Source organism: Danio aesculapii, chromosome 6, assembly GCF_903798145.1.
Source record: "Danio aesculapii chromosome 6, fDanAes4.1, whole genome shotgun sequence".
Lineage (NCBI taxonomy): Eukaryota > Metazoa > Chordata > Actinopteri > Cypriniformes > Danionidae > Danio > Danio aesculapii.
Window position 1 is genome coordinate 14,503,226 of NC_079440.1, and position 22,023 is coordinate 14,525,248.

Sequence of the window (22,023 nt, forward strand, 5' to 3'; positions counted from 1 at the left end):
TATTTACAAATCATGTTTTGAACTTACAAATTAGAATTGTGTATTTATGAATTGTGTTTTGAACTTACGAGTTGGATTTGTGTATTTCCGAATTATGTTTTGAACTTACGAATTGGATTTGTGTATTCATGAATAGTGTTTTGAACTTATGTATTAAATTTGTGTATTTACGAATTATGTTTTGAACTTACGAGTTGGATTTGTGCATTTATTAATCGTGTTTTGAACTTACGAATTGGATTTGTGTATTTATGAATTGTGTTTTGAACTTACAATTTAGATTTGTGTATTCATGAATCGTGTTTTGAACTTACGAATTGTATTTGTGTATTTATGAGTCGTGTTTTAAACTTACAAATTAGATTTGTGTATTTACAAATTGCGTTTGAACTTACAAAAATTGTATTTTTTTATATGTGAATTTTATCTTGTAAATGTGTTATTTTTTAGACTGATCTGGCTCGATAAATCTCAACCTCCCACTGCAAGAACCTAAGATAAAGCAATACTGGTGCCAATAAAAACAACTTTTTAAAAAATGTGGAAGGCATCACTGTCACTTTAAGCAGGCCAAGGCACATGGCATGTTATGGATCTCTTAGGGATGGTGAATGATTGTAGATATGTGTGAAATTTCAAAGATCAGCAAGAGTTTCATGTTCAGATGGTTATATGTTTTGATGATCACAATCAGTGTTTCGTATTGAAATAATCTTTTGCCATTCAAAAAGGGATTGTAATACTAATGATAACAGCCATATTGAGGTCAGTTCTCACAGATCAAACACAGACCAAATACTAAAGAACTTCCATGATGGAATGCATGATTGTGATTGGCCATTTACAACAATAATGACAAATGTTAGCATTTTATTAGAGTAAACAAATACTGCAATTTAATAAAAATAAATCAAAAAATGTATTTGATTTGCTGCTTCACTGACTTCCGGTTCATCAATGATTCACAGATTATGTTGGCAGATACAGCCTTCATTATCACAAATTATTACCAGAACTTATGGAAACAGAGATCATTTAAAAATAACTCATAAAGAAAAAAGCAAATATGGTTTGTGAATGTTGTGGTGTTTTTTGGAGATATGCATCCTCTTGCAAATTTATTTAATCAGTTACATTAAAGAGGGTAATATTTTAAGTTACCATTATGGTAATATTACACAAACTGTTGAAAACTGTCCATGCCAACACGGGGAGGACATGCAAACTCCACACAGAAACGGCAAGTGACCCAGCTGGGGCTCAAACCAGTGGCCTTCTTGCTGTGAGGCAACAGTGCTAACCACCAAGCCACTGTGCCACCCGCATATTTTAATTGTGAAATGTAATTCATCAGCAATAGCACTTTTTATGAATCCAGCTTATACTGATTATACTGTTATTATTCGTCATTTGTCTGTTTTCATATCTCAGTTTTAATTTTGAAATGTGCATTTGCTCATTGTAACAGTTTTTTAACACTTAACAGATGTTTAAAAATGATCAATGATTATTTTTTTCTTTATTTTTTAAAACTTAAACATAACACTGATTTATATTATGAATACAACTAAAACAAAAATACATTACAAATATAATATTACAATGACTGGCCTGCTCTAACCTCTGCAAGACCCTACTGGGCAAACCACCTTAACCAACATTTTACTTGAGAAGAGTATGACTGCTGGGAAATCAGCTGGACCAACATTTTACTTGTGCTCGCCAGCAAAAATCAGACTAGACCAGCAGGTATTGCAGGTTTGCAAAGAAGTCTGAATTAGTTTGATATTCTTTATTTTCATTCATGCATTAAATCATTCGCAGTGGCTTTTTACAGTGAATCAGTAATTGGATACAATATAACAAACTCAAACTCTGTCCTACAGGAGCCATACCTGCTCCAATGTTTTTATTATGCCTAGTAAGAGCTTGATTACCTTGTTCATTTGCATCTAACTGTAGTTGGAGTTAAGCTCGCTAGGACATCCGGGGCCTCATGCATCAATGCTGCGTACGCACAAAAACTTTGCGTACGCCAGATTTCACGCTCACGCTTGGATTTACTAATGATGAAGTGAATGTGGGAATGTGCGTTGATTCCCGCCAACTTCATGTCTGGTGTACGTGCATTTAAATGGAAATGTTTCTGATTCCTCCAAATTCGCCTTCAGATGGCGCCTTTATTGCAATGCAAGAAATGCAAGTACGCCAGACATGAAGTTGGCGTGAACCAACGCACATTCTCACGTTCATTTCATCGTTAGTAAATCCAAACGCGAGCGTGATATTTGTAGTACGCAAAGTTTTTGTGTGTACGCAGCGTTGATACATGAGGCCCCAGGAGTTTGGGCACCCGTGCTTTATAAGAAAGAAAGAAATGCACATAAAAAGACACATACCTTAATCAATACAAATCAGTGGCATCCCTACTGAAAACAAACAGTTTAAGCTGTTTTTAGCTGGTTTCCTAGGCTGGTTATAGCTGGTTTGTCAGGCTGGTTTTAGAGGGGTGCTGGCCAATTTTTAGCTGGTCTTAGTTTGTCGGGTTGATTTTAGCTGGACAAGCTGGTCTTAGCTGGTTTTAGCAGGTCAGGGTGGTTTTAGCTGGTCAAGTTTGTCTTAGCTGGTTTTAGCTGCCCAGGCTGGTTTTAGCTTGTCAGGCTGGTCTTAGCTGGTTTTAGCAGGTCAGGGTGGTTTTAGCTGGTCAAGCTTGTCTTAGCTGGTTTTAGCTGGCCAGGCTGGTTTTAGCTTGTCAGGCTGGTCTTAGCTGGTCAGGCTGGCTGGTCTTAGGTTAACCAGGCTGGGAGACCAGCTAAAACCAGCTCAGCCAGGCTGGGAGATCAGCTAAAATAAGCCTTGTCAGGCTGGGAGATCAGCTAAAACCAGATTGGCCAGACAGGGAGACCAGCTAAAACCAGCTTGGCCAAGCTGGGAGACCAACTAAAACCAGCTACTTCCAGCTAAAACCAACCAACCAGGTTCAGCAGAGATGCTGGATTTTATATGGATGAAAATGAGAGTGTGAAAGACATGGGTGCTATAGATCACAATTTAAAAAAAATGAATAAATAAATAAAATTAGAAATTTTTTGTTTACTAAAAAATTTTTTATTGTTAAACAGTACAACGCTAATACAACACTTAAAAAACTGTTCCTCAAACACTCACAGTAGGCTAGGGGAGCACAGGGCACAAAGTAAAGCAGGGTAAAATGTAACACAGAGTTTTAAGGTATTTGCTTAGGATTAACGATGGCATGCTTCCAAGGTTTTCACCACAGTCTCAGTAGACCTCTTCCTGCCAATTATTGTAAAAGTTTGGCGAAATTTGAATGAGAAACACAGGAGAAACCATTTTTGCAGCATACAAGTATTTTTATTATAGTCTACATTTTTTTTATTTAAAAAAAATATGTTAAAGAATACATAAAATGTTATATTGTTGTGACTACCGTCTTCTAGGCTAAAAGGTGGAACCATTTTGAAAGGTGTAAAACAACACAGTGACTGCTAGCCAGTTTTGAAGAAAACACGACACAGCGGGGTTAGTTGTAACAGGCTTTTACAAAAAAAGCCACACACTGTTGGGCACCAATAAAACTAACAAAATATTTTTTTTAAATTTTGGGTGTAACATTGAGAACTTATAATAATAAAAAATGTTTTTAATAGAAAATATTTTTTAATAGACAAATAAAATTTTTATAATTTTAATGCTAATGGATAATAATGCAAATAAATCCAAACGTGTTTATTGAATAGATAAATAAACAAATATGCTGTGCTTTGCAGAATAAAAAATAAATTGAGTTAAATACTGAGGAAGTACACTATTTAAAGTAAACAGAATTTAAATTAATTGGGTGAAATCTGACTTTATAAGCACATGTTAAAACTAACCCTCTGACTGTTACAACTTGCCCCACAGTACTCCTGGCACTTTTGGCGATACTGCACAGAAACCATAGGTCCGGCGGTTATACTTTCAGTGCTCATTTGTAGGAGAGGCTTGTGTGTTGCTGGTAAAAAAAAAATAATAATAAGGTTTATCTAACCCCATTACTTTGTTCATTATTTGGCCAAAACCAAAAGGTGTTACTTTGTGCCCCGCTCTCCCCTACTGATTGTATACCTGCCAAAAATTAAACATGTTACACTGACTATGGTCTGCTACTGGAAACAAAACGTCTATGTGACAAAGCAAGGCAGCCAGCAGTTTACTTACTAGGTGTGCAGACTGTAAACAACTCTCAAAGCAGGAAATGTAATCAATATAACCATTTTACAACAGTACGTAGAATGAGTATGGTAAATTGGCAAGCTATTTTAATAAAACCCTGTATATTATTATTATTAATCTGCAATAAATGCTTTTACCGATCATCTTGCTAGCTAGTGATTTAATAAGCATGTCTAGACCACTCATTTACCAAAAAGCTTAACAATGTAAGTTCTTACCTGTGTTTAAACATTAGTGTCTGTCAACTATGGACGATTAAACAACGTAATTCTTTCAAACCATGTATTTACTAAAGAGAAACTAATGTGACTAAACAGGACAGGTTAAGCGTGTAATCGGCTGGTTATCACCAATGAGGTTATCACTCATCAATAGCGCCATCTAGCGGTTATACTTATCAAACACTGTGTGTGGCTTGTTGCTATAGAAACACAGATACAACTTTCAACTTTAGCTCGCGCTAACAGGAAGTTTCACGGTGTCATGTCGTGTCAACGTGTTCACGTACCGAATTGAGGCTTTCAAGAAACGTCCAGAGGTTAGTAAAATAGTAAGGAAAGATTACAAGTTGCTCATGCGCATTTTAAATCCAAAATGTTCCGTAAAACAACGTGGAGGAAAACAGTAAGTGATGCGGTCAGCTCACATCAACACCGAGCGCTGAACACCACCATTTTCATCCTCAAAGAGTACGGGCCGATTGGATTCCTCCTGCAAGAGGATGGAGAGAGCAAACATTATAAAGTATTCTTCCATTCCTTGTGTTTATTAATGCTGTGGAATGATTTTTAAATGTATTTTGTGCAATTTAAACCATGTAACTTGACATTTAAGGTGTGTTTGGGGGATCCTCACACGTGTACCTGTCCTGCCTTCCAAAAAGAGAAGGATCTTTGCACACACATCTGCTGGTAAATCAATTATCTGAGATGAATTTTAGATGGTTGTTTCTTCAGAAAAGTGCACATTTTTTCTTGTTTGGACATAAAGTAAACTTTCCTCTCATTTAAAAGTAAATAAATAAGTTTAATTAGACATTGTATTTGTGCCTATAATAATCTAAAAATCTCTCACCTTAAACATTTTTATTTTAGGATTTTAATGCGCAAATTTCGACTGCCAGGAGATCACGAATGTAAGTAAAAAATTTAAAGTGTCCTTGTAGTTTTTCATTAGATGCCACAAACAATTACATACATACATGTACATCAGCGTCTGAGATGTTTTCTTTTTCAGACTGTTTTCAGTATGGTCTTGTGGAGCGACAGATCCTAGAGCTTTTGCAAGGGCTTCATGTGACCAAAACTACAACCCATAATCACCATGGCAGCTCAGGCGCAACATTTCCTGAGCCAGCTGATGAAGATGGAGGCATAAGACAGAAAGTTGTTGAAAAAGATGATATATGTCCAATCTGTCAAGAAGAACTTCTGCTAAAAAAATTGCCTGTGACCTATTGCAAGTAAGAGAATTAGATTTAGTTTTTAAACTTGAAATAATCATATTCATATATGTATGAAGTATATGAAGTAGATGTTGAAACCAAAACAAAATACAAATATATTAATGTATTTTCTCAATTTTAAAGCCAAATGCATCACCATTCTAAAAGGGAAAATGCCAAAAGCTAATAATATCGATCTTACGGTTTTGACTTATTGCATTAATTATGCATTTGTTATTATACATTGGTCAGGTTCAGCTGTGGAAACAACATTCACATTTCCTGTATGAAAGTTTGGGCTGATCACCAAACTAAGAAGGACCCACGTGCCATTCTTAAGTGCCCACTTTGTAGGGAAGACTTCGGCACATTTAAAGAGCTAATTGAACAGGTATGCAATTATAAGGGATTACAAGCTGTTTAAGCCTAAAGCATGTAATATTTACTGTATTATCCTTTTAACAGGTCAAAAATGCAAGTGAACTGGTAACCTGCTATGAGAGAGACTGTCTGGACAAACATCTGGGTGTTTTGTGTAACATCTGCAGGATTTGTCCAATTGTCGGCAAATGTTTCAAGTAGGTAACTATTACACACAAATCAGTGTCGGTGTGCTTTTGCTTCATTTGTAAAAAAAAATATATATATATTTTTTTATATATCTTACTTTGATTATATACTGCTACTCAGCTAAAATATAAAAACTATACATCAACGGCAACATCATATTTCCTAGTTCCTCCGAAAGCCTGCCCTCAAGAGGCTCTGATTGGTCAGATAACATGTGCTGTGATTTGCGGATCGGCTCCAAGTCACCGGGTAAAGCGGCATACCTCTACTAGCACGCACTGTGCCTCTGCTGTGTAAATATTGTCAGTCTGTGTAGCTATTAGTCGTATCAGTTTGAGCCGGAATGACACAGAAAACGAAGAGCACACAGCTAAACCTCACGTCTGCTCTCTAAAATAAAATCTCACAAGTGTATATCACATATATTCGGAATAAGCATGTTTAAGTAATATGAAACCTTCACATATTTTTTTGTGAGTTTGTTATTTGAGATGTTGAACGCAGGGAAAGCGGCCACATAGAGAGACTGGTGACTGCAGCGCTGGTGAAGATTGTGGATGTTTACAGCAGTTTGACGGATTAATATGAATTTGTAGCTAAATTGTTAACTGTGCCAAACAGCGTTTCCCGTTGTTTACATCCTTGTTTACATCCTCGCTTCAACATAGTGTTAAAGCTATAAACTATGCATGTAATAGATCAGTTTTAACAAATAAAAACACTTACAGGTTGTGGCTCACAATCCACAGCTTCGTCGGTTGAAGGAGTTTTAGCCGAATCCAGCACTGAACTGGGAAAGATTCTGGAAGCTGTCCTTTGTCAAATGCTAGCTTTATCTTTTTTATAATTCTCTGAAATATAATTAAAATTAAATAGTAAGCACTTCTCTCTTTGTGTCGTCTCCTTTGGATGCCCAAATACAGAAACAGAACACGCTCTGTGGAAATAGCAGCGTTTGGACGGCATTTTAGCTTTCTCTGCTATAAAATTCAGTGCCTCTGGCCACACCCCTTCGCTGCGTGGGCTGTATGCGCATTACCTGAAGCGTTTATGATCTCATTAACCCGGATGGATTTTTTGTAGTCCCTAAACTTCATTCGTTGTAGGCTTTGCTAAGCTAACTCTGTAAAAGCCAATGTCTTCCTTTGCATTGAACTTTGAGTTTATTACATTGAGAGATGTTGTTTATGTTCACACAGCTACATTACACATCAACTAAAGTTTAAAATATGGACCACCCCTTTAACAAGAGTGTATTTGCTCTGATTCTGGCTAATGTTGAATCCAGATTCATATGTAATGTCTTGTTTCTGACTTTCGTACTGTAGGTGCACTGACTGCAGTTTTTTCCACCTGTGTGAGGACTGCTTTAAGAAAACACTTCATCCAAAACATTGTTTTATAGTTCGAATGGTGAGTCTTTGTAAAAATAAGTTTACTGTAAGATTTGCTTTGCATGCGAACGACTAAACTGTAACTTAATTAAAATCATTAAGAGGTTATCAAAACATTCTAACTGTTATAATTGTGCAGAAAAGAGGTCAGCAATGGCAAACAGTAGGAGCTCATACCTCTCAGGAAACACAGAAAATAGAAAACCACTTAACTGGTAGCAGGTTTGTCTTCTCCCTTATAGCTTCTGTACATCTTAATTAACTTTTTTCTTTTCTAAGGATTTTTTGGCTATATTAATCTTAAATCATATATTTAACTCTACAGCTCCATCAGCATGTCATGTGATATTGTCCCAAACCATGTGATAAAGAGTTTGCCGGTGGTAAGGGTTCGAAAAGAGTCCAGACTGCTTCATCCAGGTTTTCAGTGTAGACTCTGCCTCTCAAGATTTCAATTGGGTCAGCACATCAGAACCCTTCCCTGCAAACACAAGGTAACAAACCCATTATAAACTAACTTTGATCTCCTTGATTTGTTTGGACATTAAAAGTGGTCATTATGGGACCCCTTTAAGTATTAGCTTACTAAACAGTGATCTGTTTCTCTTCCTTGAACCTCACCTAGTTCCATACTGGCTGTATTGATCTGTTGCTTCGCATGTCTAACTGCTGCCCTCTGGAATGGCATATCATCTACAATCCTCTTACATGGAGTCCCAGAATTGGCAGAGCAGGATCTCTGGCTCCATCTAGTGATGTTCACAGCAAGAGAACAGATGGGCAAATCTCAGAGTTCTTTCTACCAGGAATTGGATTGCAGGTCAAGAAAGGTACAGCTCCATCTCGGTTGAGAGGAGTGACATCTGAATCATCTGTGTCCGGAAAATCCAGTTCTTCCTCAGTAGATACAGTCAGTCAGGGATTTCAGGACCTCTGCATCAATAGTTCCCACATAGAACCATATTCCAGGATGCCAATCATGACCCATAGGAAAGAACAGAGGCCTAGGAGATTATCATTTGAGCAGGCCGTGTCTGCGCCGGTTGAGAGGAGGGCATCATTTCCAAATCGGCCATCAACAGTGAGTATGAAAGGCTTTCACGTTCAGTCTGCATTTGGCGAAACACAGAAGCAGCAGCAGAGACTCTTTGTGGGCTTTAATGGGTCTTCCAGCAGAAGAATCAGACCATTGAGAAAAATCCTTAGACGAAGGCCAGACAGAGTGGATGTGAAGGATCTTCATCTCTGGATGACAAACAGTCCTGCCAGTGCTATACTTATAAGAAAACAAGAATAAATCATAGTACATAGTAAAAAAAATAATGATAAATGATAGAAGGATTACCTTCACAGGAATAAAAGCCAATTCAAGGAAGAAACACACATTTAATTTTAAAAAGCTTTTATTAAGCCATGACTGTAACATTAAAAAATCAGAGAAGCACCCCAAATAAGACTCAAGTCAGTTTTTAATGTTAAAGCCCTGATTTAATATGGCATTTTTAATATTACACCTCATGAGAATCCTAAATGTATTATTTTTTTAAGATAAAGGATTTGAAAGAAAGATTTCAGAATCCTGACCTGGAAAAATGGGCCATTTTTGACTAATTTTTGCATTTAATATTTTTATGGTAAGTAAAATATTGTACATTTTCATCAGTACTACATACAACTCACAAGCATGTTTGGTCAAGTACCTTTATTAAATGTGCACAAAAAGGCAGATTACAAGCTGTACTTTAAAGCATCCAGGAATGGCTTATAAGCCACTTAAACCAGTGTGTTGAGAAATCGTTTAGATATATAACAATTATTGAAATAATAAATGCTACAATACAACATAAATTACTTTAAAAACATTCAGCAGACACAATGCAATCCTCTCTCTTCGTTCATACTTCGGTCACAATTCAATTGCTGCCTGACAACAACAAACTAGTGAGTAATTGTAACTGCCAATATGAATTAAACAGTTACAATTAATTGTCTAAAATAAGAAAGCTACAAAAGCTCCAGCACATTCAGTACATGAGTTGATAATGACTTGTTGTCGGTTTGTGAAGAAATATTTTACACACAAAACACATTAACATCTTAATATGCCAGAATCCTGTACACCTGTGCTTTTAGCATTGGCCTTGGTAACATATGTTCGATGTTTTTTGGTACTACATTCTTACACATGAAAACATTGAATGGTAATAGCATCACAACGGGTGGCATGCAAATGTGACTAGCAATAATACAATAAATAAGTACAGTGAGTCAGAACGGCATAATGACCTTACAGGCCTCAGTCGCACCCTCAAAAAAACTCATTGCAACACACTGTTGTTTTTTTCTGAGTTGTAAAATAAAATGTATAGTGCTTAGTTGAATGTCTTATGATTACAGTGCTCAGTATTTTTTCCCATAATTTAGTTTTTAAATGTTTATGTCACGGTGTGGCAGTTTTGCTATACATATCTGTAGAACTGAAGTACGTCAAATGATCTGAAGCAAGCCAAGAGATCAAACTGTTTTTGCAGACTCTAGAAGAGCATTAAGATACAAGCATTGTGCTCACATGGCAACATATGTTTAAAAAAACATCTATATATATATATAGATTTATACATACTTTTACAATGTACTTTTGAAGGTAAACAAATACGTTCTTTCAAAGTCTGTAAAAACATTGTACAGTGCGGGTGCAAAACGGTGTACAAATTAATTGCTGACAAAATGCTGGATAGAGCTTAGCCACAGAAATCGACTTGGAGTTACGGCAGGTAAGACAGGCGTTTTCATTTTATTCATTCTTCCTGATGTTTATATTATAAGGCCATTTGATTAAAACCTTTTTTCAGACACCAAAAAAACTACAGCTACACAGTTTATTCAGTTAGCGTTTTGTTTGTGGTCTCTCCTCCCTCATGTGTCGGGATGTCTTCTTGTCAGGTTTCTTGTCTCGAACCTTCCGGAGTCTTCTTGGTGGAGGGGTAGATTTGGACTCACTGGATGTGTCTCCTGCATCCCTGTCCTCCGGAAGGTTGGGAATGGCTGCACTACTACTTTCCAGGGTGTTCCTCAGGGACGAGTCCTCAGGACTCCCAATTTCACTGCTGCTCAAGTCCAGCTCCTGATTTCCGCATATTTTTGCCATGCTAGCACTTGAGGGTTCTTCACTTTTCCGCAGAGGCTGCTGCAGCTCATTCATGTCCACTCCAGAATCCAAACTTGTGTCATTGCTGCTACCTGGACGATGTCTTCCCTGAAGCTCAATCACAGAGTGACGAACCTGGGCTGCTGGTTTTCCATCAAGAGACACGAACCAGGCCCGAGGTGGGTGAATGGATGGTTTGCCTTTGGTAAGTTCCAACAAGGTTTGCTCTGAAATTCCCTGGAGTTCCCCCCGGAAAGGGCCCATTCTGGCTGCTTCATTCAAAGTTCCTGGGACAGAAACGGATTCCAGGAGATGACTATAACGGCCCCATAGACCTGGGTTTATGGCAACAGCCTGTGCTCCTTCCAGACTCTGCTGCTCCTCAGTGTCTTGCTGGGGAGCTTTAGGCAATGTCTGAGTAAAACTGTCTTTTAAGTTCCGTTCTGTCTGAGCACCATGTTCCATGCCATTGCGGGGGAAAGTGGCAGATCTGCTTCCAGAAGGGTCAGCTTGTCCCTGGGAATTAAAAAGCTCTGGGGCCTGCACAATAGCCAGGGGCTGGTTATAGATGTGGAACAGTTTGTCTTTGAAAACTACATTCTCCACACCTCCATGACGTGCACCATTCTGTTCCGATTTTTCCCGAAGCTTGGCCACTTCATCACTATTAACGTAGAGATTAGACATTGGGGCTCTGAGGCCTTCTAATCCCACAGCTCCAATGTTCTCGTACAGATTCCCCACTGGTCGTCCAACGTTTTCTACATAAATGTTGTAGTTGGCTTGGTGTCGTGGAGAGTCTGAAGCATCATGACTGATGCCTCTTGCAGCCAGTGAATAAGAGCGTTCCCCATTATGAAAGAAAAGTTCTTGAGCCTCATCTGAGCTGGTGGAAGTGGTCTGGTCTTTCTTCAGTACAGTGAGCCTGGTGGAATTCCATCGCCTTCGTCCTGCCTCATGGTTTAAATCTCTGTAAAACAACATAGGAAATAATTGCTACTTTGATAATTCCTTAAGTTGTAGTAGAGAATACCTTTAGCTTTCTGATAATTATGAATTAACATGTGAGTAGATGAAATAATTCAGTGTTTAGTCATAAAAAGTAATATTTTCATGCCATAAACCCTTACCTGCAGTGAAATACAATCACAGATAAAAATCCAACAACTACCACAAGAGTTCCTCCTAAGATACCCACAAGAAGGTATGTATGGTAGTAAATGAAATCCATTGAGCTTGCAAGCCCCATATAACCTAGATTTACACACACAGAAATCTGGTTAGATCTGGTTGGATTTCAGTATTGAAGTAATAAAACGGAAAAGTAATAGCATGGGCAGATGAGTGATGTTTTATGATAAAAACATATTTCACTGGTTCTAACCTGATGATGGTAGGGGTGCAGCAATCCAGTTACCCAGTTGAGGTGCTGTGTAAGTCCAAACTAGGCCATTTTTCTCCATCTGAACAATACCCAGACCTTTATTTACCCAGGTACCTGTAATAGCACATTTGATTAAGTGCTTATTTTTAGGCACATCGTAAATCTAAAGATCTCCTGATCTTAATACACATGACACGTCTAAACGCATGAAAGTTCAACTGAAAAATCTTAAGGATGTTATTTATGTTTCAAACATATTTTCACTCACCTATGGTCATGTTGAAGGTCCATGCAGGAAGTGAGTCTGAGGGTCGTAGATGGGTGTAGTAGGGAAGTGGTATTGTGAGCTGAATGGGTCCTTTGACATCCACTTCCTTACCATTAGACACTATCTGGGCACTGATCATAGCCAAGGGGCTTAACTTGATGTTCCTATAACCTGTCATTTATAACAGTAATCACAGAGATTAAAATTAGGATCTGCAAAAATGCTGTAATCAATAACATTAGCAATTCAATGTAGTATATAGAGTCTAAACAGTAATAGACCTTCATTGACTAAAACTAAACAACAATACACTACCCTCACTTACAGATAATTAACATCTTAATGAAACAAACAGGGTCAGCATTATTCAAGAGACATAATAAGTAATAATGAAATGGTTGGTTAGCTTTTTAACAACTATTTAGCTGGAACCAATTTTTTTCCCTTAAAGAATCTTACCTCCTTTACCATTGAGGTTTAGGGTAAAGAAATTGGAGTCTTTCTCAGTAGGCAGGCCTGGAGCTGTCAGGTAAGCAGACAGCATGGAGATGGTGGTATTTTCAGGCAGTTTGAGGAGACTTTTGGGAAACTGAACACTCGGTTGAAATGAGAGATCTGCAATACATGTGAAAGTTATACATAATACAACATTAGAAATTTGTCAAAGAATTTAAAGATTAATTGGTCTATGTGCAGTAATTATGCATACTCGAGAGTTCCCAGTTGGAGGTTTTGACTAGAACGCTCCTATATTCAGTATGTTGACTCAAAAATTCAGAAGAACCACAACAACCACCCAATTTAGAATAAAATCGAGTGGATTAAATAGGTGTAGCAGTTAGGCATGGGATGATAATCGTTTTCAATGTATACTGAGGTTTGGAAAAGTAAAGGATTTAAAACCGTCCAAATTTTCTGCAATACGATTTTTTTGTTTTTGTTTTTAGGACAACAGTATCTCCAGCAGAAAAGATTTTAAATTGTAAAAAAAAAAATTGTGTTTTTGAAACAAATGAAGACAGCAGAAGTCAATAATTCATTTAGCCTGACATGTTTACTGCTCTTTTTTTTTTAAATGTTTCTCAAAGTAAAATGTACTCTCTTCAAAAGGGAAAATAAGTTTTTGTTTTTTACCTAGACATTTAAGTAGAATATATTTTTGTAGAAAGAATCACAATACTGTGAAAGCGTGATATTTTTATCCAAGGTTATCATACCGTCAGAATCTCATACCGGCCCATGCCTAGTAGCTGTAGTCATTTATGGCTTATTAGCATTTCTGGTTGCCCATTAATCTGTAGTGCACACAGTAATATCCAAACCCTATCTGTAAACTTAAAGTCTATGTATTGTGACGTATTTCCAAGTAAAACAGACTACTGAATAGAGGGCAGGGTTTTATTTTAGAGCTCCTCCTTGCCGTCTCCTATTAGTAGCCAACTAATAGTTGGAAATTGTTAAAAGCCCAGCCATCCAGAGCAACAGCTCGATTTTTTTTATTTTGATTGGCAGAAAACTATTTAGCTTGCATGGACTAATTATTTTATCTTACAAACTACGTATTGTCTATTTTGAACACTATGCAAAATAGCACTTTTAAAATGTATTTTCAGTGACTGGTATTGCTGGTATCACCCACTCACTAAATACGGCTTAGGGCGCACTCACACTATGCTATTTGAACTGTGCCCTGGAGCATTTCCCGGTTTGTTTGACAAGTGTAAGGGCTCAGAATCAGGCACAGGCGTGGTTCAGTTGGCTGGCCCTGGCCCGTTTGGAAGAGGTGTGTCAGAGCGCGGTTCGGTTAGGCTTTGACGCGGTACGCTTGTAGTGTGAATGCAAAGCGCGCTTAAGCCAGAAACTGAAAACGCAACGTCACTTTTAAGGGGACTGTTTCATATGGATTCATTAATCATTCTTAATTTTCAGTGAACGGGAACTGTCATAGTTTATTAAAGACGCAAACCCTTCGCTGCACGTCAGCTGCTCCTTCAGCAAACCTCCTAACACCTGCAGCATGACTTTTATGAAAACTTATGAGCGTCAAAAGTGGTGGATCTGTTCGGCAAAGTGTTTGACTGTGTGTCACTGCATATCAAACAACTAAAAATAATACAAAATGATTTAACTAAAGCAATCTCCACTGTGCTGAGTGAGAGCGCTTCTCTTCCTGTTAAACTGCACAGTCGCATCATCGATGACGTAAGCATGTTCTGGCTCAGATGCAATGTGAGTGCAGGCACTTCGGTATGGTTCAAGGCAACTGTAGCTAGTGTAAGTACGCCCTTAGTCCCTGATTTATTAGGGGTCACCACAATGGAATGAACCACCAATTACTCTGACATATGTTTCATACAATGCAAGCCAGCTCTGGGAATCTCCAATACACTCTCATAAATTTTATGTACTTGACCAGTGCGCTTAGACTTGGGAAATATAATCAGACACATATTAATAAATGACTTAGGCCCCGTTTACACTGTCAGGTCTTGTTGCCTAATTCCGATTTGTTGCCTCTATCTGATTTATTTGCCTCTACGTTTACACGTTCTTTTAATTGTCACCCATATCCAATTTATGTGTTTACACTTGCCATACAATTTACAATGTCGCATGCGTAAAGGCGGGTTCTAGCATCTGCGCCACACTAGCCACGATGGAATAAACTGTCTTGCTTTAACCTCCGTGAAATATGCGAAGTTCGTCTAACTTTAAAATGCTTTTAGGCGGAGGAGGAGAAGGGAAAGGGCTGTCATCGCAGCTTGCGCCTATGGTTTATACATGGTGTCCTCCAACATTCAGAGGAATTAGTGGGTACGAGAGAAATCTGTCTCTTTTAGGAGCAAATTGTGGCGACTGACCACTTTCCTCCACCATGCTTCCCCTGTTGTTATTGTTTATCACGTCTGCGTCTCCACACACGCTCTTCCTTCTACGTCATTAAACCGCGGAGAAGTACCACATTGTCGCAAGTTTAATGAGATACAAAACAGAATGCCTCAATAAATCCGATCTGTCTGTTTACATGAAAGTCGCATTGTCACATATCCGATTTATATCTGATTTATTTCCACATATGAAGGAGGCCTGAAACCGATCTCAGAATTTTTTTGTGTTTACATGGTCATAGAACAGATCTGATCTGTCACATATGAGCAAAAAATCTAACTTGGGTCACATTTAACTAGCAGTGTAAATGGGGCCTTAGAAAGGGAGTGCAAAAATGTCAGGACATTCCTCATTATAACAGCTAAACAGCTCTAAACAGTGATGTGGATTAGCATGAAGAAATGTTTTAACTGACATACCAGATGTTTTTCGTGCTATCAGCACAGTATCCTCAAAGAGCCAGATGTTTCCTTGAGTTTGAGGATGCATGGACAGTGTAATAACAGAAAATACTAGGGGGAAAAAAGAAAAACAAACAGTCAGACCTTAATTTAGCAGCAGTTTTCTCACATTAAAATGGCATTTGTTTAAAGCGCAATTCTTCAGGCTTCTATTTTGGTGTTAAACAACAAACCAGGGGAAAGTCACATTGGTTCACAGCTTTCTTGCTGCCTCATCATCATCTGTTTCTCACTGCTTACTTTTATTTTTTCACCTCAGACATATTTATTAAGCACATTTATCTTATTAAATTATTTAGGGAATATATTAAAATTAAATCAATAAAATATGTTTAAACGTTATTAAATAATAAATATACACTCACCGTTGTTAGTGGCTAAATTATCATATGCATTTGTTTATATGACAAAAGGTCCATACTGACTCCAAAGGCAGATACAGATAAGATCAGGGCCTGGTATGTGGACTTTGGGAGTTTTAAGATGTGGTCACATGTTGATTGGTCAGTTTGAATGTCTCAGTATTTGGGTGTTAGTCACATGGTCAAGAAAGATACAAAATAGGTGGTAAAACTCTGTCTCTGTCTCCTGGTCTGCTTTCCTGCTCTGCTCCTCTCCTCCTCTGGAGTCTATCTTCTCTGACTCTACTGCAATCAGGCTAACATCTGGGCCTGCTCTCTTTGTCTCTCTCTCCCCTGTGCCCCTGTCCCCCTGTGTCTCTCCTTCTACCTCTTGTAACTTTAATTTTACATTTAAGCTGGGTACAATTTATATCATATGTTTTATCATTTCATATTTTATCATTTTATACAGTTATTTTGTAATTAATTCAGTTGTAACCATAGCAAGTTATTGTCATTAAATTATTTCATTTTCAAGTATTTGTGAATTACTTTTGATTTAACATCAACGCTTAATTGCTCCATATTGAAATACAATACAATCACATAATATCAACTCTTAAGTCCGTTTTTGGTATAAGATTGCAGAAGGATAGTTTGACTAGAATGTACAGTTTTTTTACCATCAATACTGATAACTTTTTAGTCATTCGGCAGAACTACAGTTCAAACCGCTGTGGTTTAAAACCCATTCCTACACCGGCCACTTTATTAGGTACACCTGTCCAACTGCTCATTAACACAAATTTCTAATCAGCCAGTCACATGGCTGCAACTTAATGCATTTAGGCATGTAGACATGGTCAAGACAATTTTTTGCAGTTTAAACCGAGCATCAGAATGGGAAAGAAAGGTAATTTAAGTGACTTTGATGGTAGTTGGTGCCAGACAGGCTGGTCTGAGTATTTCATAAACTGCTGATCTACTGGGACCAAAATATCTGAGAAATAGTTCCAGTACCTTGTGGAATCTATGCCACAAAGTGTTAAGGCAGTTCTGAAGGAAAAAGGGTGTCCAACCCGATACTAGTAAGATGTACCTAATAAAGTGGCCAGTGAGTGTATACACTAAATTTTTCAGTTATTTTACAGTTCATGTGATTTAATGACATGAGGATATTAAAAATTATATTTTGATGTCATTAAATAATATGAAACACATAATAACTTTATAAACTAGTAAATAACATGGCATTTTCAAAGTTATGCACTTACTGGGTATTTTGGTGGTTTTCCAAGGCAGCTGGGTGAGCATGTAACCCTCCATGCTGGCCACCAGGGTGAGAGTCAGGCCGAGGCGGTATGGGACGGTGATGGTGACCTCTCCATTCTCCAGAGTCAGGCTGGAGTGAACCTGGGATCCATTCAGAAACACACTCACCAGAGCTCCTGTCAGGAACCTCTGGCTAGATGCATCTTTAACCCAAACCTTCAGTGTCAGGAGCGACCCTAGAGACAGAGAAAAGGTCAGGTTTTGTGAGAATGAATAAAAAATGTGCATAAAAAATGTATATGCCGCATAAAAATGGCTTGAATGTTAAATTTTGAATTAAGCGTCTGTAACACGAGTCAATGATTGGAGAAAAATGAAACAAATGAAAAGGAGTTTAAGGTTAACCACATGCGCCAGTGTTTATAGCGGTAACCGAGATGTAATTGCTCGACACATTAAAAACCAATTTAGCCAGCAATGATAAATCTGGTTGGTGACAGTAAAATCTGGTGGTAACTGCGTAAGCTTTGAAATAGTAATGACCAGCGCACCCGTGGCTCAGTCAGAGAGACTTAAAAATAGATCAAAGTACCAAATGTCGGATGAGCACATCAGTGAAGAGCGGAGACTTGAAAAACCTTGAGAATCTTCTTTGAAATGTGCCTCAAAACTGAAAACAGAAGTCAATCTCTCACACGAATCATAGAGCCCGTCTAGATGACCATAAAACAACTTAATGGTCAGAATGAAAGAATGGAAGATATAAAATTCTTCAACACATACCAACTAAAAGAGATTGAATAAGGCTTTGTAGTTTTTAACAATTTGCTTAAAAAAATATTTTATAGCAAAAGGCATGACTTTGGTTCATATTAGTTTTACACCTGTAATTTATCAGCTTAAACAGACGTTGTGATATTTGTTGATATTAATAATTTGGTGGTTCTGCCTTTTATTAGCTTCTTTTTTTAATTAATTAGGCAATTTCCAGTCAATAATTTAAAGTGCTTTGCTTAGAATTAGGGCTGCACAATATATCGTTTCAGCGTTGATATCGCAATGTGATCATTCACAATAGTCACATCACAAGTATATGCAATGATAAGTCTGGATCATAATTTAACATTTGCATGGGTTTTTGAGACCTGTGACTGTATGAGGATTGTAATAGCTCTCTGCAACTCTCACATGGTCGCCCTGAAGATAAGCAGGGCTGCGCCCGGTCAGTACCTGGATGGGAGACCACATGGGAAAGCTAGGTTGCTGCGGGAAGTGGTGTTAGTGAGGCCAGCAGGGGGGCGCTCACCCTGCGGTCTGTGTGGTTCCTAATGCCCCAGTATAGGGAAGGGGATTCTATACTGCTCAGTGAGAGCACTTTCAGATGAGATGTTAAACCCGACTCTCTGTGGTCGTCAAAAATCCCAGGAGGTCCTTCAAAAAAAGGGTAGGGGTTTAACCCGGTATCTTGGCCAAAAATTGCCCACTGGCCTCTATCCGTCATGGCCTAACCATCCCCATATGAAAATTGGCTTCATGACTCTGTCTCCTCTCCACCAATCAGCTGGTGTGTGGTGTGCAGTCTGGCACAATATGGAAGTCATCCAGGTGGATGCTGCACATTGGTGGTGGATGAAGAGATTCCCCATCAAAAATATGTAAAGCGCTTTGAGTGTCCAGGAAAGTGCTATATAAATGTAAGGAATTATTATTCCTAATTTATTAGCATTCAGGCCTAAAAAATTTTATAACTACTTATTTTATTGAATCATTTATAAAACAAAGAATACACAGTATTATTTTACATTGAATTATTCAATTACTGTGTACCTAAATACTGTTGGACTCCTCTGAAAACAACAAGACGCTGTTTATTTCATTTGTATTTTTTCTTTATTGCACTTATCCTTGCTTCTAGACTGTTCATTCCCCTATAGAACCAAACCAATCAATCTAAAATTAATAATTCTGTCCAAAAAGAGATATTTAAATTAGCTGGTGAAATTGTACTCCTATCACAATATATATTGCAGAAAAAGAAAATATTAACATGTCTGAATTTTCCAATATCGTGCAGTCCTACTTAAAATATCAGTATTAACCAAATTTGACCTTTTGGTGTTTAAAATAAGATTTCTTAGCTTCCTCAATCTTTTTATTAACATCTATCTATCTATCTATCTATCTATCTATCTATCTATCTATCTATCTATCTATCTATCTGTCTGTCTGTCTGTCTGTCTGTCTGTCTGTCTGTCTGTCTGTCTGTCTGTCTGTCTGTCTGTCTGTCTATTTATCTTGCCTAATTCTATCTATCTATCTATCTATCTATCTATCTATCTATCTATCTGTCTGTCTGTCTGTCTGTCTGTCTGTCTGTCTGTCTGTCTGTCTATCTATCTATCTATCTATCTATCTATCTATCTATCTATCTATCTATCTATCTATCTATATCTACTAATGGTGGGCATTTATCTGTGTAAATGTGCTGTGTTAATGCGAGACTCTTATCGCGCGGTAAAAAAAAATATCGTTGTTAATCTATTCTCAAAGTTGGGTTGGTAGCTGGGTCTACTCTACGCAAGCTACGATGACTTTCACCTTGATATTTTAGCGCGGATGTATACCTGACCAGTGAGCCGTCTGACAAAAAAGTGGCCTCCGTGTGTGTGGATCTTGTTGGAAAATATGGCAAAAAGTCCTACATGACGGTAATAGTTTGATCGCAGTGTTTACTTCAGTATTGCCACTAATATATGCATACTCTTAAATCCATTTCTGTTTAGTTCAGTTATGACTTTAGTCAGATTAAGGTAATCAAAAATCACTGTTTGGAGCTTTTGTAGGCCTACAGTTAAAAATTCATGTTTAACTGAATAAACAGTTGTTAAACACAAGTACATCTTATTGAACATAATTTATTTTCATCACCAATTATAATAGTAGAACAGTTTCTCAAGCAATTTGTGATGCATTTTGGAAACAGGAGATGAGCCCCTGGTCTAATGCGTCACCTGGCTTGAGAAACCCGTTCTCAAAGACTTACTTTTAGTCATTATTTGGGTAGCACACATATTCTAAATGCCTTCGGCAGAATTCAGATAAGCCATTTTAATCTAGATTAATTTCAAGATTACAGTCAGATTAATCTAGATTAAAAAAAAAATTATCTATGCCCACCTATTATATATACAATCACAACCTAAATGTGATATGATTGATGGCGGCTGGTCTCTTATTTGCCACCATTAGTAAACCAATCGGATTATTCCAAGTTCACAATATATAGCTCATCTCACCTTATTCCCTTATCTTCGCTTTTTAAAGAATCCCCAATCCACCCCATCTCCCCATTTTTCTCCTTTTACTAGGGGGAGCTCTTGCTCATTGACTAGATGGGAGCCCTGGGCTCAATTATCTCCGAGCTCAGGGTTTTCTCTCGGGACAGCATGCCAAACCTGAACTCTTAATATATATTGAGATTATTCAATATTCTCAACTAAATTTTAATAACTTCTTTATATATATATATATATATATATATATATATATATATATATATATATATATATATATATATATATATATATCTTTCACAATTTGCAAAAAAGTAAAAAATAACATAAAAAAAGTTTGAAAACCACTCACATTATCGATAATGTTTTATTGTGGACCAACTATCTCTCACAGAAAGCTCTTATTTAGCCCAGATAGCTTATTTCTGCCACTGAAACAGGCTTCGTCTTAAATCTTCAACTCAACAATACCCCATTACATTTCAAGAAGAGCAGTGCAATATTGCTCAACCATTCCAACTATCCTCTTTCTAAAAAAATGCAGCCATGGCTGTCCTAAATAAAACCTTTAAAAAGCTGGCTTCTTCACACATGACCGTGCACAACATCTCCAGCAATGGCCTACCTACAGAACAATAAACACACACTGAAGCACAAGAGACAGCGGTCAACAGCGCACCGTGTCCTTTGTTGTCATGAAGCCCATCATGAAAACATCCCTATTATTAGCATGCGCGTCTCATGGCGGAGCTGATGCTGAGGCTGGATGGAGAAGATGCTGAAGAGGATGATGAATCCGTGGTCATTACCTGAAGATGGAGGAGACACCGTCGCATCCCCCTGTCCCTGGACCGGGGAGGAGCGCGTGTTTTCGGCATTGTCCTGGTCCGACAGTGAGGCGAGGCCGCGGGTGAGCGCCGCACCCTCCGCCCTCCTCACCGACACATCCTCGCTGAAAATCAGCAGCGCGGCGAGGAGCAGACACCCCGACAGGTCTGGCATGGCGTCTCCGACATAACTGCACTCAGCGGCACGGAAAAGGAGAATATTGTTGTTGTTTTTTTCGGTGGTCTTCTTCAGCTGGCTGTGTGGATGTCACGGTCACATCATTACGCTGGTGGACGGTGAATATCTGAGGCGCTGCTGGAGTCGGGCGGCGGGTGCGCGCGTGTTGCGTCAGAACTCACGCGATGCCATCTGCTGGCTCAGGGCTTTTGCTTCTTTGTTAAAGATTACGCAATTACACAACGATGTTTTCATGCGTGAAAATAGGAGCTATTTGTTCATTAGGATGAAAATAGTTGCACGCAAGCAGTTATT

The 22,023-nt window shown here is 38.0% G+C and overlaps 2 protein-coding genes across 2 annotated transcripts; one reads left to right on the forward strand and one right to left on the reverse strand.

Moving 5' to 3' along the window:
* The first annotated feature begins 4,764 nt into the window (after window positions 1-4,764).
* zswim2 (zinc finger, SWIM-type containing 2) lies at window positions 4,765-9,087 on the forward strand. Its single transcript, XM_056458989.1, has 10 exons — window positions 4,765-4,983; window positions 5,074-5,150; window positions 5,334-5,374; window positions 5,476-5,701; window positions 5,936-6,074; window positions 6,149-6,261; window positions 7,582-7,666; window positions 7,787-7,869; window positions 7,973-8,141; window positions 8,273-9,087. Exons 1-10 carry the CDS (start codon window positions 4,834-4,836, stop codon window positions 8,942-8,944), a joined length of 1,755 nt encoding a protein of 584 aa, XP_056314964.1. The 5' UTR covers window positions 4,765-4,833; the 3' UTR covers window positions 8,945-9,087.
* Window positions 9,088-9,309: 222 nt separating this feature from the next.
* Window positions 9,310-22,023, reverse strand: fam171b (family with sequence similarity 171 member B). Its single transcript, XM_056459609.1, has 8 exons — window positions 21,513-22,023; window positions 17,413-17,646; window positions 15,756-15,848; window positions 12,907-13,062; window positions 12,448-12,618; window positions 12,180-12,293; window positions 11,926-12,049; window positions 9,310-11,765 (listed from the first exon to the last, which is right to left on the reverse strand). Exons 1-8 carry the CDS (start codon window positions 21,703-21,705, stop codon window positions 10,535-10,537), a joined length of 2,316 nt encoding a protein of 771 aa, XP_056315584.1. The 5' UTR covers window positions 21,706-22,023; the 3' UTR covers window positions 9,310-10,534.